This window comes from Pempheris klunzingeri, chromosome 23 (genome assembly GCF_042242105.1).
Source record: "Pempheris klunzingeri isolate RE-2024b chromosome 23, fPemKlu1.hap1, whole genome shotgun sequence".
NCBI classification, from domain to species: Eukaryota; Metazoa; Chordata; class Actinopteri; order Acropomatiformes; family Pempheridae; genus Pempheris; species Pempheris klunzingeri.
In genome coordinates, this window is record NC_092034.1 from 4,474,425 (window position 1) to 4,492,501 (window position 18,077).

General features: G+C 42.8%; 1 protein-coding gene across 3 annotated transcripts in view; it reads right to left on the reverse strand.

Moving 5' to 3' along the window:
* The window catches only part of LOC139223120 (phosphatidylinositol-binding clathrin assembly protein), a 74,840-nt gene that overhangs the window by 39,894 nt on the left and 16,869 nt on the right, over positions 1-18,077 (reverse strand). For all 3 annotated transcript variants that reach the window (XM_070855082.1, XM_070855080.1, XM_070855081.1), the window contains exon 2: positions 14,905-15,047. In XM_070855082.1, the coding sequence (XP_070711183.1) occupies positions 14,905-15,047 (143 nt within the window). The remainder of the gene's footprint in view (positions 1-14,904; positions 15,048-18,077) is intronic.

Consider the following 18,077-nt stretch of genomic DNA (forward strand, 5'->3'; position numbering starts at 1 on the left):
TTGTTTGTTTAGCTTGTTTCAAGATTTTCTCCGGCATCTGCTCGATATTATGGGTCTTAATGGCATGTCTTCTTCTGTCAGAAGATATTTGAAAAGTATTTGAGGCCGGTTATGAAACACACTAGCTAACACACTATTGGTGAAAAGATGCTACACTGCCATCACTTACTGCAGTCGTGTTTATCTATTACAGTTCTGCTTGTGGCGGTTTCATATGATGGAGATGTGAGAAGCCAAGTACTAGCTTAAATCTAAAAGAATAGCATGTTGTAATTTTTTATTTCCCACTTACTTCCAAGCACTCCAGCTGATACTTTTCACTGGACCTGAACTTAGTTGTGCTTTTCACTTCATTTTAAAGCAGCACTGTGGTTTGAGGTTGTCAGAACTGTGTTTTCTACGCACGTTTATCAATCACTGAGTAGGATATAATGCATTTGCAGAAGCATTTCTAGAAATATTGTTGTCAAGACAAACTGCTTCCAAGACTAGAGGTCTGCAGACTGCAGAAACTTCAGACTTAACATGGATTCTGCCCCTAAAGACTTGAACCTGAACTTGCATTCGGTCCCTTATGAACGCCTCTGCTATCTTGTCTTCCACACATTACTTACATAACAGAGTGCAGTGGAATAAGTCCTGGCCATCATCCATAGTTTTGGGAACTCAGGCCTAAGGCTTCCCAAAAGCATCTTAACGTTAAGGCCGTCTCTGTCCAAGTGACTTAAAATGATCTGAGATTTGCCAGTTTGCCAATTCCCGATCTGGCGGACAACCAGCCCTCACTGGCTGGTTTGGACCATCTAAGAATGTGTCTGTGTGTGTGTGTGTGTGTCTGTGTGTGTTTGGGAGCACAAACACGCTTGCGGGCATGTGTGTTGGATTCAGCTGCACTGACACGTTTCCAAGGACTCTGGGACAGTTTAAAAAGGCATAAAGAATTAGATTTTGTTCCTCTGCTCCCTTTTTCGTGTGTGCTGATGCTGTGAGGACCGAACTTTATTCACACTGTCATATGAGGGGATTCAGCTCCCATCTGTAGGCAGAAGTTTAGTTCTAAAAATGCTAACCATTGACTTTAGGGTTCAGGATTTTTACAATTAAAACATTTTAGAGTTACAGTTACAGCTATGGTTGAGTTAAGCTATACGTACAACAGAAATCCTCACAATTGAGAAGCTGAAACCAGCAAATCTTTTTAGCTGCACTGCATGGCTCGAGGGATGGCCGTATCTGCCAGTCAGTGAATCAACACCTCAACGAATATCCAATGGATTTGCATGAAATTTACAATTTCTATCACTCGGTTATCCCCTTACTTTTCACCTAGCACCATCATCAGGTCAACGTTTGTCCAATACTTCCGTTTATGATCAAATACCTGCAAAATTAATGACATTCCCAATGGCCTCTATGTGTAAATAAAGTCTCGTAAAGCTACTAGCATGGCTTAATGAATGGCAATTAATTCATTCAATATTTCAGCTTTGATACCCTCAACAGTGAAGTGTGAACATAGTAGAGTAAGAGGTTAGATGAGATACATCTTGTCTATAAGTTCAGGTTTTAGGCCAAAAGAAGACCTTTACAGAACGAGAATGAAGTGATACTTTGGCATTCTGCCGGTGTAAAACATGAACCAGGTTAAGACAGCGCAACTAAAGAGAAGGAGGAGAGATAGCAGGAGAAAGAGCTCATAAACTTCATAAGCTCTCTTTTCTGCCTCCTCTCGTGTGCAGACTACTCTCTTCCTCATCAAAAGTCCATCTGACGAGAGCCTGCGTCTCTGCCTCAGCCTCAAATACAAAAGGAGGAGGCAGAGAGAACCCACACAAAATGCACAGATATAGTTAAAAGGAGAAAATCTATAAAGGGGCAGAAACACTCGGCATAGACAGACAGAGAGGGAGACTCAGAAACCCGCTGAGCCCTAGATTATTCAGCGAAGACGGTTCCAAGAAAAAGATGCTGTTCTGAGAGGAGATTCAGATTTTGAGCAAATGTGTAAGAATAGGGAGGAGTGAAAGGAGGAGAGAATGAGAAGATGTACAGAGATAGAGAGGAGGGAGGTAGAGAGGGTGAGACAGAGAAGCAGGTCGGCTCGGCTTGTCAAATAATTCATGTTAGCATATCGGAGAACAACCTCATGTATTATTGATACATTTAGATCCTGGCTACTCCCTGCCTCTCTCAACGGTGAAACATAACTAAACATAGAGCTACCGGCATCTTGCTTTCACCGGTTTTCTGGCTTCTTCCTCCCCCTCTTAGCCTCCGTTCCTCCACCTCTCTCCCTCTACGTCTTTCTCTCAAAAGTGCACAAGTTGGTGGTTTCCGTAGTAACCAAACACCACGGCCTCAGCACTGACCTGAAGTGTTTTTTTTCATTTTTTTTTTTTTCTCAAATGAATCATGTAGTCAGGTTATGCAGAGGAGAAGCCAAGGCTGAAGCGCTGCAGACAGAAAACCATGGCTGGATGAAGATCTATGGAGTTCTTCTTAACAAGAAATTACGCTTAAAACGACAATTAAAACCTGGCATGTGAGTGTGTGTTACATTGTGATGCTTCTATCACACAAGGATGTTAGAGTAGGGTTAAAATGCACTATATGGCCAGTAAAATGTAGTCATCCGTGTCCATATACTGTCGGTCTGGGGCTATTTTTAATGGTTTAAGCTAGATAAGCACTTTTGTTCCAGTTCCTCCATTCAAAAATGTAATGTGCTGCATTGTTTGGGGCATGTTGTTTCAAGTGCAGGTGAGATGATGAAAAACAATTCAGGAAATCCACTCTGAGTGCCAGATCCTTGAGTTTGAAGGCTTATCAGGCGCCCCAGCACTTCACAGCAGTTTGTAATATTAGGAGAAAGGTTATTACAGCTCTGGTCTGTCGCTCCCACGGCGAAAAATTGAGCCTGATTCAACCTTTTTGCCCGACAACATTTGTTACCTGGATCATTCCGCATCGGCCCTCCACTGTGCCAGTGTAGTGGTTTCATTTGAATGAACGAATGCGCTGTGCTCCCTCATGCAGCGCCGGTGTCTGCCTGAACACACCTTAATGCTACAACAAACAATGATATTTTCTTTGACAATAGCATGCTTCCAACTTTGTTGCAGCAGCTTGGAAAATGTTTTTCCCCCAGTTTGATGCAGAAGAGCTTGACAGGTCTGCACAGAGCACTAATCTCAGCCCCATCAAACACCTTTGGGATGAAAGGGAACACTTTTGTGGCTGAATGGGGGCAAATCACGGCAGCCGGCTTCCTTGTGGAGGCTGTTGTAGCAGCAGATGAACGCCAACATTTTTTGAATGGGACTTTCCATCAACATACTTTGCTCAGGTGTCCTCATACTTTTGGCCACAAAGTTTATATCATCAGTTTATAATTTCTCAAGTAGTTAGGGTTAGGGTCTTGTTTAATTACAGGATGACCAGTTAAAATACTGGGCTGTTGGCAGATCGGTTGGCTGAACTTTCTAAATGATCATTTATGAACTTTACTTGAAATTGAGATATGAGTAAACTGAGTGGGCCAAAACCGAGAAACCACCCAACAGGTGAAACCATAAAGTTAAAGAAGCTGCGTGCTCATTACGACAACTAGTTTGTTGCCATGTCTAAAAGGCAAAAGTGTCGTAAGATAATAAACCTGCGGTCGCAGTGAAAGATGGGACACGATATTTGATTAAATAAGGGGATAACGGCACATATGTTGGCTCAGTCAAAGACATTGACGCTGTTGCACTTCTTTGACGTTAGGAAAAGTGAAGCATTAAGTGGTCACAATTGTGGGTTTTCTCAAGTTACAGCAATTGTCGGACACAGACCCCCCAATTCTAACATCAGAGAGGCATAGGGGAGGGGTTTCAAACATCTGAAACCCTGTCATTACATCATTTAAAACATGTTAGATGTTAGATTGAAGTTGGCCTTTCTATCCAAATAAAATCCCAACTTTTCTTCTACTTTTTTGTTTTTCCACCCAAGGGAAGTAATGAAAGTTAATTCAAGGCTAAAGCCCAAACTGCTTCCTACACAGCAGTATGTAATCTGCACATAGAAAGCTGTATTCACTGACTTCAGATCTTTTTGATCTCTCCTCCCTTTGGTATTAAAATAAATAAATAAAAATCGCAGGCCAGCCTGGTTGGTAAACATGAGTGTGCTGTGCGCAGCTTACGGACGTCACATTACATGATATCTGGGAAGTTGAAACAGTTACCGCTCAGCCCTCTTTGGACTTGCCAGTATGTACACAGAGCCAAAGAACAACCGTGTCTTCTATCAGCAGAGGAATTATTGATCCTGGTAGTGAAGTTCTCTGTTAGCTTTCACAGACACAACAAGCTGTTAGCTGTTTGGGATTTACTGTCTTGCTCAAGGACACCTCAGCAGGGAGGAGGCAACCTGGGTCCTCTGGTTAAAGAGCTCAGAATAACCTATTAGCTTTTTAACGTCACATATCTTAACTAATGATTAGGGGGAATGAAGCAGAGCCAGTTAGGCTTAGTTATCTCCACACGGAGGTTGGGAGCCCACATGGGAATTTATTTTTGGCTGCTGTGCGCGACTTCACTTTCTCTCAAACAGGCACACATGCAGAAAATCGTCAGATCTGACTGCAAACCGAGTTCCACTGAAAGGTGGTGACTCACACAAGAAGAATGAGTCGTGATCGGGCTGTGCTGAATGAAAGCAGCTCTTATGCAAGCAGAAAAACACACATACACACACGAGGAAACAGACGTGTGGATGGATTCAGACACATGCGCGCGCACACACACAAACACACACACACACAAACAGCCTAAATCCTGCCTGGGATCCTCCTCCTGCTCCTCCTGCTCCTGCTCCTCCTCCTACGTAGTATTTCTCCTCCGCTTACGCAATGGACCATTTAGCCCCTGAATCCAATCTAAGTGTGAAAGAAACTGAGTCACAAAGAGATGCTGGGTGGGTGCTGAGAATGATAGGATTAAAGAAATACGTCTGCATTTAAACGTTTGCAATACCTTAATACTCGTGAGTGTGTGTGTGTGTGTGTGTGTGTGTGTGTGTGTGTGTGTGTGTGTGTGTGTGTGTGTGTGTGTGTGTGTGTGTGTGTGTGTGTGTGTTCGCCTACAAGGTGACGAGGCTAATAGTGTGTGGGCTCCCGCTCTCAGGGGAGCAGTTGTGTCTTGCTGGTGGATGAGTATGTCTGCGAGGTCAATGATGCAGCCAAGCAACATGAGTCATCATTTGAAAAACTAATGTAATGCGTGTACACACACACACACACACACACACACACACACACACACACAGAGGGAGTGGGTACTCATATGGTTTCCTACAACACCACAGTCCTCACGCTCACTTGCACCTTCAGTTTCTGTCAAGTGTGTACAAGTAGTCAGGTGGTCTGCATACTCGAGGCAGCAGTAGTGAAACTTAAAACCGTGTCCCACCTCTATAAATATATAAATATATAAATATAAGGCGGGCCAAGCACCACCATTATGACAGACGATAAAATACAGTAGCACAGGCCTTTCCTATTCAGCTTCAGAGAGTTCACACAGGAGGCAGCTTGGATTCCTGATAAGACTATTACCGTTAACTGTTGTCAGCCACCCTGTACAAAGAGGGAACACCAGAACTGGCCTCAAACTCGTCCTCGTCCACTACAAAGGGGAGCCACACGGACATGTTTGAACCTTTTCCCTATACAAATAATGTAATGACTCACATAACCCCAATGGGAGGGACGTGCCTGTTTCTGCGAACACAGTCCTGCTGCCTGGGCTCTTCCTCCGTCCTGGTAGCTCAGGTCAGTCATATCTCCTTGATGTTTTGTGCTGCCCACTTGCGCACGGTTCACTGTCCACTTCAGTTTTAAACAGGGCTGCACGAAATATTCTCCCCCGTGAGTGCGCTTCTCCTCAGCGCCACACTGCAGTGCTTTTGGACCATTTATGTTCCATCACAGCTAGCACATTACTGCTGGTAATAATGGATGTATGCGTACGCTTTGTTGATGAACATCGACTACATAGCACACGGATGTTGCCACAAAAATATTACAGCAAAGACTAAACTTACTTGAAAGTCTTTGATCTTGTAGTTTGATAGCAATAGGTTAAAAATATTTTGAAGGTTTTAACGCGTACCACTAGAGGGAGCTGGTACACGGGTTTGTTTGAGAGTTTGAGAGCGTGGCTCAAGTAAATCATACAGCATTAAAATCAGTTGGGTAAAAGAGGAGAGCAACTGTGTTAGAAAATAGCTGACTGTTTGATAGGTACAAGTTTAAGAAGTTGGCTGTGACCCATTAAGAGCATTTAGGTAAGAAGCATCCCATCACATTAATAGTTACATTATATCAACATCACATTAACTGTCAAACCTGAAGATTGGACTTTGCAGAAACACCATAAAATATTCAACATTTTAACTCAGTTATCTTTTGAATTCTGAGCCAGTTTTGGATGAATTTAGCAACTTGTTCCCATTTCCAAGTCTGGTAAATGGACTTCATTAATGTGGTGCTTTTATCCAAAGTGCTTTAAAATTTGGCTAACAGTCAGGAGCAATTGGGCTCGAGACTCTCTGAAGAACACTCGAGCACGCAGACAGCAGGAGCCTGGGGCTGAACCAACACCCCTTTACTCTCTGGATGACCCACTCTACCTGCGTGTGATCTGCTTCTTCTCCGTTGCATTAGCGCCTAAGGCTCATGGGTATTGCCCCTCCTGCCAAACTACCACAAAAAAAAAATAGATTTCTAGGAATCTAAATTGAAACAATTAAACCTCAATCAGCAGTTTTCTTGAATTATCCAGGAGGATCTCAAGTTTCTAAGTTGAGGAACGCTGAAAATGTCAATAAATACCTATATCAACGGCTGCTTCTCCCACTTCAATACTCTACATTCACTTGTATTTATAATTATCTAAATATTTTCTGATAAGTTTCAGAAACCACATTCCTAAATAATGAGTGTCACCTCATGTTCATACGGATGAGCCATAACATTCATGTGTTTGACCTGGTAAAACCATTAAATTACAAATATTTTGTTATTTATTCATACAGATTAATAAATTGTAGGGGACTAATATCTGCAGAATGGACTCCTGCTGTCTTTACATTAGTAGATCACTATTAATGGGAGATGAAACACAGTGAAACAGCTAATTATAATGTGCCATTGTATTGGGTGGCAGCAGAGAAGCTAATTACAGTGCTACTAATTAAACACGGCGGTCACAGAGAGACTAGTGGAAGCTCCTTTAAGGGGAAGTATGCGACTGGGGAGCAAGCATTAGAGGTGTTGTAAAAACAAGATTACCTCATAACAGTAAAAAAATGAAAAAAAAGAAGGTAAAAACAAAATGAGACAGGTATTATTCCGTTTGTTGCCCTGCATGATCGGACGCTTTCAGGGGTGGGATAACGTGGGCTTTCGCAATTTCATGGAACATTAGGAGCTGCACTATAGCTTGCCCTCTAAACACTGTCGGATATGGTCCTCCCACAAATGCACTGCAAGGTATGAGGACGTGTTGTGGATTTCAGAAAAGCTGTGACCACGCTCAGCTTCACTTGCCATCTCACTGGACTCATGGCTTTTATTTCTCAAAGTGTGGGGTAGAAGTATTTTCAATTTACACACAAGAGAAAGCTTTCGTGTTTGTAATATTATCAGCTGTAGCTAGCTAGCTAGCTAGCTAAGCTAACAGAAGCTCCACGTGTCTGTTGAAAAAGCAGTCACCAGCTGACTTAGCCATGTTTTAAAATGACAGTACAGTGCGTCTCAAATACATTCTTGATGGCTACATACACCACAGCTCGCTAACAGCTCCTGTGCGAAAGTCGCCATTATCACAAGTTGATGATCACTGCCGTGCACATCCCTTTAACGTGAAGAGATGCAAAGCTCGCCGAGTTATGGATGCTAAGCTATATGATTGGGCAAACTGCTGTTCTGGGGAGGGAGTTTAATTACAACTCAGATTGTTATGGGCATCAGCAGATAGTCCGAATCAATAACCTGAATCAGTACTGAAGACAAAAAACAAACAAAAATAGATGCAGACATCCCTGACTGGAAGAATCTCTATTGAGCTAGTTGTACCCTCCAAGTTTCTGATGGCTGAGCCTGCTGAGCCCAGTAGGACACACACACACACACACACACACACACACACACTACTTTCATCTATTGATCACACAGATGCAGCCAATTTACTTAAGTTGGAAAAAAAAAAAAAAACTTGTTTATCTGCCTGAAGGAGCATAAGGAAGTGTGTGCTGAGTGTGTCAGCTCAGCGTGGGTCACCCTGGAGTTTTTACTTTTTAGATTGGATGTTTGGGTATCAGATATGCAGGAGTCCGTCTGGAACACACACACACACACACACACACACACACACACATCTGCCTTTCTACACTACTCGTCTCTATGTTTCGCCACACCAGCAGCTGATAGGAAGCACGTGTGATGACTTTGCGTGTGTGTGTGCATTCAAGCTCTTCAGATTATCACAGGTGACCCCTATTAGAGTCAGGGTGACCTCACACGGACATACACACAAATAACATCCTCCCTGTCCCTGCTCCCTCTGACACAGTGCTGCTTGAGTCAGCAGGTTTCCACAACCCTTTTCTCTTTCTGTCTTCAAATTTCCCGTTTTTGTTTTCCTTTCCTCCTCTTTTTCCTCAACTTCTTTCTTTCCAGCGTTCCTCCTCTTGCCCAGCCAAATGTCTGTTCGTCATAATATCTCACACACCCCATCCAGCGGTTAAATCTGTGCCTCTGTCTGTGTCCTCGCTCTCCCGGAGGAGGTGAGGGAGTGTAGTGATGAGAGTGCTTCAGTGACGTCACTAAAACAAATGGGCCGTTTGCTATCTGGGACACTGGTGGCGGCGAGGTGGGTTTGGGATGGGGGGGGGGGCCATAAAAACACACAAACGTTGTTGTCTCACACACAACTTACTGTTCTCTCCCTCCCTAGATCTCTTTCCATCTCACACACATACACAGACCGAAGGAAAGCAGTGTGTCCTGCTACCATCAGCACTTTCGCTGGTGTCCTCGCCAGACCGTTCCTGTCTCCTCTCATGTCCTTAATGACTCTCACACTCTGTCTCCTCTCAGCCTAGCTCGCTCTCTCTGCATCTCCTCCATCCGTCGCCATGCCGCGTGTCTCTCGCTCTTTCAATGTACTCATCCTACGCCTGCTTTCAGTTTTGATGCACAGAGTCATAACTCTCTATCCTGGCTCCTGATGCACTTAGGTGCAATCAATCAGACTGTAATTTTCCCTACCGACACTTACAACTACCCTGTCCTGAAGAAGAAAGGATGATGGGTGATATTTCTGAGGACATGACGTCTTTGAAAACAAACTCCCAAAAAGGGTTTCACAGTGCAGTGTTATACTGTACCTTGTGGTCTGGCAAATCTTGACAGTGACATTCCTCGTAGTCACAGCACTCTGAGGAAAAACAGAAAACTACGAGGGCTATTAAAAAGGCTATTCATCATAAAAATAAATAAAAATCGCTGAGCGTGACAGGTTAGGGTCGGATGGGGTTGGCTTTCTGCTGAGTTCAATTGGTACAAGCATTTATTCTTTTAGCATAAAGAATTCTATAAAACAAAACCAAAGTTGGGGGGAGAAACGTAGTAATAATTACTTAATATTGATTGTTCAACACAGCACAAACATAATCGATCACTCTGATCCAGACTGAAATATGCAAACTGCTATTGGATGCATTGGCATAAAATTTTAAATAGGACATTTGTAATCCTCTGACTTTTTGTCTTGCACCACCATGAAGCTGGCATCTTTCTTCTTTGGCTAAATGTCTTGACAGCGGTTGGATGGACTGCCACGGTCTACGTTACGACACCTTTGTAGGGGTGTAGTACGATGTCAAGTCATTGATTGTTTATGCATTCACTGCATAATGTGATTATTTTGGGGGTTTGTTTTATAGCTGTTGCACAATGAATGGATTGGAAACCAAACCAAATAAATCACTACAACCACCAAATATCTCATTATATAAGGAAAACCTGGAGTCTTGGAGAATCATTTGCAAGAAATGCTGGGGAAAAAAGAAATTCAGGTGGATTATGTGTTGAGCACCCATTTGAATAAGTGCTTTTAGCCTTTCAAAAATCAATTTTGAAATGACTTCTATGTGACCTAATTTCTCCCTCTTACTCAAGCACTCATATCTTGTACGGTCAATCGCAACATCTTCCCCCCACTCTTGTAATTCTGGGAACAAAAGGAACCTTTCTCTTTCGATCCCGCGCCCTCGCTTCCTCTCTGTCTTCCCATAACCTTGTTCAGGTCTTGGGTGGCCAACGCATCCACACTTCCAGGACAGAAACCCAGCAGTCTGACTCCTCCAGTCCGAGGATGGAGCACCCTAGAGGGGAGGGATGGGAGTACCGAGGCTGGAGGTGAGGGGGTGGAGAATGGCTCTCCCTGCCATTGTTTGGGGTTTCCTGCAGGATTGTTTTTGGTACATATTGGCTGATCACACAAAGGCTTGGAAGCAGAGGCGCACTGATAAATGATAACAACTGAGACAATGGCTAGACAAGGACTACGCACTATCGCAATCACTCCACACAGATTAAACTTAAAGCATTTTCTGTAAAGTTCAAAGTAGTGCCTGTCGGCCCAGGTCCTCATGAATGCCCAGAATAAAAAACAATGTAGTGCAAGCTTCGGATCCTGCAGTGGCGTTTCTTTGAGATGCGCTCTTTAAGTGGCTTTGTACCAACACAAAAGTGAAATCGTGATCAAAGATATTGACTGACTCTTGATCGCTCATAAGATTCAGAGTGTCACTGGGGAGTGAGCCAGGATAGCTTCTTGGCAGGGAGGAAAGAAGTGGAGGTGAAGAACTGAATGAGTATCGATACTGGCCTGTCGACTGCTCCCTCTCACACACACACACACAAAAATGCGCTATTACTCTAATACCGACCTCAAGGCCTTTGACAAATACGGCAGCTGAGGCAAAAGAAGAGATATTAAAACTTAATTCACCTACTATTTGCTCTGAATGGTAAATTCCCACATTTGACTTGAAAGCATGGGCTGAATATATGACCACAAACAGCAGAATAAAACGTTTAAAGCGGCTGCATTTTGCTGACATCCAGACCAGCCGGCTATGAATGCAACAGCGATTTAAATTTAAATATGTTCAGATATTACAGTCTGCTCATTCACATGCAGTTGTTGAGCCCAAATTTGCAGGAGACGCAGAGCGAGGGAGATGAATGGGTGAACGGCATGTTTTATAGCCTTGTGCGATCAGTATCACGCCATCCTTTGTACTTTGCCATTTTCAGTGCCACTGCACGGCTAAAATGGCAAACAATAACAAATCTACAGTGCTAACAGTCGTGACATTAATATCCATTAATACATTTCCCACAATTGCTCAGTTGCCCTCCATGCTGCCCTTGGTCTTCCTCAGATTTCTCACACTGAATGTCTGACATGCTAAAATTTAATACTGATTTCCATGAATGTGTAACATTACAAAGGTTAAAAAGGTTAAAACCCTTCTTTCCCTCCTACCTCCTTTATTCCTTTCCCTACCTTCCTTCTCTAACCCCTCTTTTCCTTATCTACCTCTCCTCCATCCTCCTTTCATTCCTCTCTACCTCCTTTTCTTGTGTACTCCTCTCCCTTCCCCTGTATATTGTGCTGATGTCATTCTTTTATTTTTATTCTTGTGGAAAAGCCTCCGAGAGCACAGCAAAGAGTCCTTGGAAGACTGAAACTATGTCACTGAAACCCAGACAAATGAAATTATGTAAAGCTTAGCAGCTCTTTAAGGCAGGGTGACCCAAGAAAACAACAATTCAAGGTGGAGCCTTCATCATATCAGAGGCGTGCCAGTATTTAATATGATACAAATCAGCTGTCTGAGTCAGCGCTGTGAATGCTTACATGCATCATAACATTATCAGAAATTCTGTGGTAGCGTTTGAAATTAAATTATGTGAACAACAGCACTTTTCTTCCCCACTAAAGAAACTGCTGATGTGTCAGTCACTAAAGCTCATGTCGAGACAGCTGTCTGTGATGTGCACACAGCTGCTCTGATTTCAGCCGATGTAAATCTTCTTTACTATCCGACCATTTCACTGGACATTGTAGAGGGCCATCTCCAGCGTGCCAGCCAAGCAGGGGCCGGTCAGCATGTTGATCTGAAAAGGAATGTACAGTCTATTGACCCCAATTCTGTGGGTCTGTGGTTTCTAATTTTACGGCCAGATTTCTCTCAGTTCTGACTATAATGGATGGGACGGCCATGAGGGAGCAGGGACACCTGGCCGCTGAGCCTCAGTCAGCACCGCTGTCCTGACAGGCCTGATGAATGCAGGCTGATGAGCACACACACTCGCTCCACTACAGCCTGGAGCCTCACTCTGTGGGGCTTAAGCAGAAATGCAGTGCTGTGATGTACTGGAGCTGTGTTTGAATTGGGGCTTTTAAATTGCTGTACGTCATGTTGGTAGTCGTCGCAATTAATAACCACTAAACAGCAGCATGTTGACAACGAAACGCTGCATTTTAAATGTCCACTTTAGTTGAAATATTTAATGCCTTTAATGCTTTAATATAACCAGCATGCATGGCTCTGTATTGTTTTCAGGAACTAGATTACTATGTAGCACAATTCACATTTTATATCCACAGCTTCGGCGCAATGTGAAAAAATGCAGTGTAATAACAGGTCCTAATATTGCTTCTGTTTTAAAGACAAAAAGATGCTGTTTATTACTTTAATGTCACCACTTCACAGTGGATTGGAGACAATGAAGTGATGGAAAGACAATAATCTAAAGCTACATTAATAGAAAAAAGAGCCCTCTTTCTTTTAACTTACTGTCGACCAGAATTAGAATTTTTATTATCTACCATAACAGGAATGGAGTTGGGGCACAGCGGTTGTGATCTCTGCAAGCCCTTCTATGAGCTGCTTGTATGGTTGGTTATGCAGAAATTAGGGATTAACATAGCGTCGCAATTATGTCGAGTCACTCTAGGTGAGACATCAACTTCAAAAAAGGTTCAATCTGACAGTGACGACACGGAGATAAATCAGCCTACAGCTTGGGAATACCTTAAAACCACCTCCTGCTGCTCTGCAGTGACCTACTTAGTATGATTTGGTTCATCAAAAATGTTGCAGGGATTTCCACAGTTTGAGCAAACATTTAGCACATCTGATGTCCTGATGTCTCGGCTTGAGGAAATCTCCCATTATTGCCAATAATACACCTATTCTGCCAACATAATATCTAATTTAGGTGTACTTTGATTTAGTCTCTACGCCTAAAATACTATTCTAGCAGCAGTGAAATCAGCCAGGCTGCTGTTTGGGTGTCAGTGAGATTAGAGGCTTCTTTTGTGAGCAAAAACACAATGATCTCACACCCAAGTCTTCCTCTTCTCATAGGAAGTTTAGATTAGCGTAACAAACAAGGAACCAACAAAAGGAAGCATTACGTAATGTTGACTCAAGTGATCTTGACTAAACAAGGAAGTAATGCTTCTCTATTTAAGTGAAAATTGAAAGGAATGTGATGGCGCAGGGTGTGTCCGTTTTCTGGTGTTTGAATGCTGTGTGGGTGTTTGTGTACGAGAAGGTTGCAAAATATACGTTTCATAAAGACATTTATAGCTAAAACGGATTCAGTGGGCAGAATACGAGACGCGTTTTTAAGAAGCAGTTCAACATTTTGAGAAATTTGCTTAATTCTCTTATTTGGCCAAGCTATTCCTTTAAGTTACTTGAATTGGAAAAATGCTACTCAGAAAATGAAGACGGCATTAAATAGAATAGAAAATTACTCTTTCTGCTATTCGAAAAGCAACATGAAATTGCACGCATATCACACAAACTACTGCAAATCATCTTCATACATTTAAGAGAATATGTCACAACAGAGTAACTCACTGTGCTGCTTTCATAAAATATACGTTCAACAATACAGCAGTATAATGGCACCACTCCATCTGAATATCAAAGTATGTTTTCCTTAAAAAAATGTACTTTTCTAGATGTTTTAAAAGGGACTGAATTATGAATTAGTCTTTGTACATGTAAACTACAATAGTTTGTTTGAGGAACAAAGCGTCCTCTGTTTCTATCTCATTAGAAATTAATAAAACTACAAGAAATGAAACCGCAACCCTCTTTGAATTAATCTCTCATCTCTCTTTCAAAAGCTGCACTGTTGCATATAAATTGAGACATTTCGCTGATGCAGGGTTTGACCTCTCCCTGCAAAACCGTACCGTGTCTGAATCAAAATCACAATTAACAAAAACTGAAGAAAAAAGAAAAAAAAAGTTCTGCCAAACATAGTAGGGACTGCTTGAATCCTAATTTCCACTTATTGGCTTTGAAAGTCAAATCCATGGAGGAACTGTATTATTCTTCCAGCTTTCAACAATGTTTTTATTAAGTTAATTTATTTGATTATTCATTTACATCCATCCTTGTACCCACCACCACCACCACCACCACCCCTCCATATTGCTTCCAGCTCGTACTGATCTAATTAATTTCTCCGCACTCCACAGCTATTTCGATTATTCACTCCATGTGTCCAGTGTGTAGGTTGTCAGTGGCTGCACATACTGTTTCTACCCCCCCCCCTGTTGATTCTAATGCTGATACAGATATGAATAAATGGTGAATACATGTTTGTATTTATGAATGTGTGGGTGAGACAGACATGAGTAATAATATGACTTATTGACGTGGCCTCCATTGACTGCCCTGGAGGGTTTTTAGCTTGTGTGAATATACGTGTGTGTGTGTGTGTGTGTGTGTGTGTGTGTGTGTGAGCAAGCCTCCTACCTCATTGCCGTACATCATGAGGTGGTGGGTGGTGATAAGGGCTTTGAAGACCACCACCCAGCTGGAGTTGGCCGTGCGCTCAAACAGCGTGTCCGCCAGCTGGGGAATGTTCACGTTCATCTCATTGGTGCAGTGGATCAGATCTGGCAGGAAAAGAAAACACACACACACACACACACACACACACACACACACAAAAGAGTTACACAACAGCCAAAAACAAAGAGCAGTAATGAGAAAAGCTTTTTATAAAGGGTTTGATAACCCTGATCGAGAACAACAGCAAATTGCTTTTCACACACAGAGCAAGAAAAATGCAAAAGCACAGACACACCAAGGACAGACAAACACAGCACACACACACTTGAGCTGAATTCTTAAGTGAATAAAGCGTGAAGGACAGGTGCTAGCTGCAGAACTTCTTCCATCCTCCTCCTACTCTCCTGACTTTTCCTGCACCGTCTCACACGAGACATGTTAGCAGAAGTTCAGGTGTCGTTCTTTCACTGAACCTGAACGCAGAATTGAACCTTCTGGCGCAAGAATGTGAAGTTACACAACTCGCAGCCTCAGAAACCAGAGATAAGGAGGGCTCACTATGATGCTATTATGCTGCGACACACACAAGCAAGCAAGTCTTTTAGTGGAAAATTAGACAAGCTACTCCCTTTTCCTCAGTTTAAATCTCTTGCCTATCCCTGTTTAGATAAAGGTTATGACAATAATAATAATATAACGCTCATATTCAGTATGTATCATCGTATATTTTCATATTTTAAGTATTTACAGCTACTTTTATTGTAAACCAACATCTATGTGGTTTTGTTTTACTCATTTTGTATTGTTTGGTGAGTGCTGAGGGATGATGATAGACAGATAGACAGATGTTGTGATAAAACACGCTGAAGGAAGATATTTAACCAGCTCAAACATACAAGTATTACATGAGTGCTTATCTTGTTACGTGCTGCTTTAAAGATCTGAATGAATGTTTAGAATAAGTAATTAACAAGGCAGAGGTATGCAACTGAGTGACGACTGGTAAAAGCTTTCCAAGGTTTCCTTAAGAGCCCCGCAACACCTAACCCTAACCCTAACCCTGACATGAGCAAAACATATTCTCACAGCAAAAAACACCGACATCTTCCTGTTTCTGTCTTTAGAAACCACAAGTATGCAGACACTTGCAAGTCAAAGGAGCCTCACATTCACATCACAGGAGACACAAGGGTGGTTTCTTTTGCGCAAATAAAGCAACGCTCAAGAGATCTTATCGAGCTACGGATGTTCGACCATTGGATAAAAGCCTCTTTAAATTTAGTGCAAATCAACTTTACTTCTCAGGTGGCCGATATGATCTGACCAGATGGTAACAGCTTTGTGCCACCTCGCTGTTCTCACTACTTTAGTTGAGATTGATTTGAACTGATTATTGCTCAGGTCCCTTAGCTTATTATAAAGATTCAGTGTCTTCACTCACAACAGGTAACACACACCGATCCTCTGTAGCACAAACATCGATACAGACACACACTGCTAAATTGATCATTCACACAAGATATGAGATTTTTTTTTTTTTTTTTGGTTTCATTTCTTTGGCGTCCTCCACCCCTTTCATTCCGTCGCCTTTACTTCCAACCTTTGTCTCCCTCTCTCCATCCTCCTCCTCTTCCCATCCTTTGTTCCTCACCACAGGACATTAAGAGCTGCCAGCTCTCACACCTGGTAACTACGGAAACAGCTTCTCATTAGACTACTGGAGGACTGTAGCAGGGAGAGTCCCGTCGGGAGACTTCATCATCATAATCAGCGCGTACGGGCATGCGCGGGCGCAGGCACCCATTCAATAAAGACCATCTCCGCTCTTTTCCTTCACTCACTTAACGCCTTATCTCCCCCCAAGCGCCACAAACACACAGTCCAGCATTATGCTCAATCGCTCACTCAACATGGCACCTCTCCCACTTGCAGCAACGCACACAAACATACAAGGCGGTGGGCTATTTAGTCAATACAAATGAGTGAAGAGTAGTGTAATACAAAGGTACATTACAGCACAATGCATCCATTTAACTGCATTTAGTGGTCTGACAGCCAACCGGAGCAACGTTAAGTGGCTAACGGAGTGCATCTAAATTGCAGTTTTCAACACATAGAGTGGCAGGAGGATAAATCACAGGATTTCATGCCTATTGGGAAATGTTCCAGCCACATGAATGCATCAGCATGTTGAACGAGTCTTCTCAATACCAGCCCTCCTCTGACTGTAAGCCTCACCTTGTCTTTCTGCCTCTCTGCATCTCTTTTCCCCCTCCTACTGCATCCCTGCATGATATTACTAATGCTGATTAGAAACAATTAATATCTCTGAGCTGGAAGAAGGCATTAAGAGCGACTGGTGGCTTTGTTAATGAATTAGCTGCCTCACTTCTCTTCTGTTTTCAACCCGTCCCCTCCATCTCTTTTATTTCTGCTGCTACGTTTTCTTTCAGTCTCTCTGCCGTCTGTCCAGCTCGGCTTCTTTTTAACGGAGCTCATGTTTTTTCATTAGGTCTGGAGTGGTGTGAGAGAGAGAACTAAGAGAAGGACTGATTAGGTCTGTAGGGACGTTCGTGCATGAGTGTGTGTGCGTGTGTGTGTGTGTGTGTGTGAGAGTGATAATGTAAAGAGGGTACATGTGCTGACTTAATCAGGCAGAGTGGATAGCATTAGATGCCACTGATCCCAGACCAGGGAGAGAAAAAGGGAAGGAGAGGCGATTGAGGCAAACATGGCACAGAAGGAGGTGGGGGGGGGGGGGTGCAGGAGCAAAGAGGAGAGAGAAAGAACAGAGGCGAGGGAAAAATGAGGAAGGATAAGAGTCAAATAGAGACGTAGAAAGAGACAAAACCAGATAAAAGACACGAGTGACTGTGAATTGGGGAAAGAAGAGGGAGATACTCAAATGAAAAAAAGATAATGAGACATGAGAGACATGAGTGTCTTTTCATCCAGACAATTTGCAGGAATCCACACACGGCTCAACAAGCCTCCTCGACTCTCTTCATCTCTCCTCTCTCCCCTGTCGTGGTCCGCAACAGAGACAGGTCTGAGGGGTTTTATTTTTATTTTTATTTTCCTTTTCTTTAAGCAAACTTAGAGCAATTATGCCGACCACAGATGGAAAAGTACAT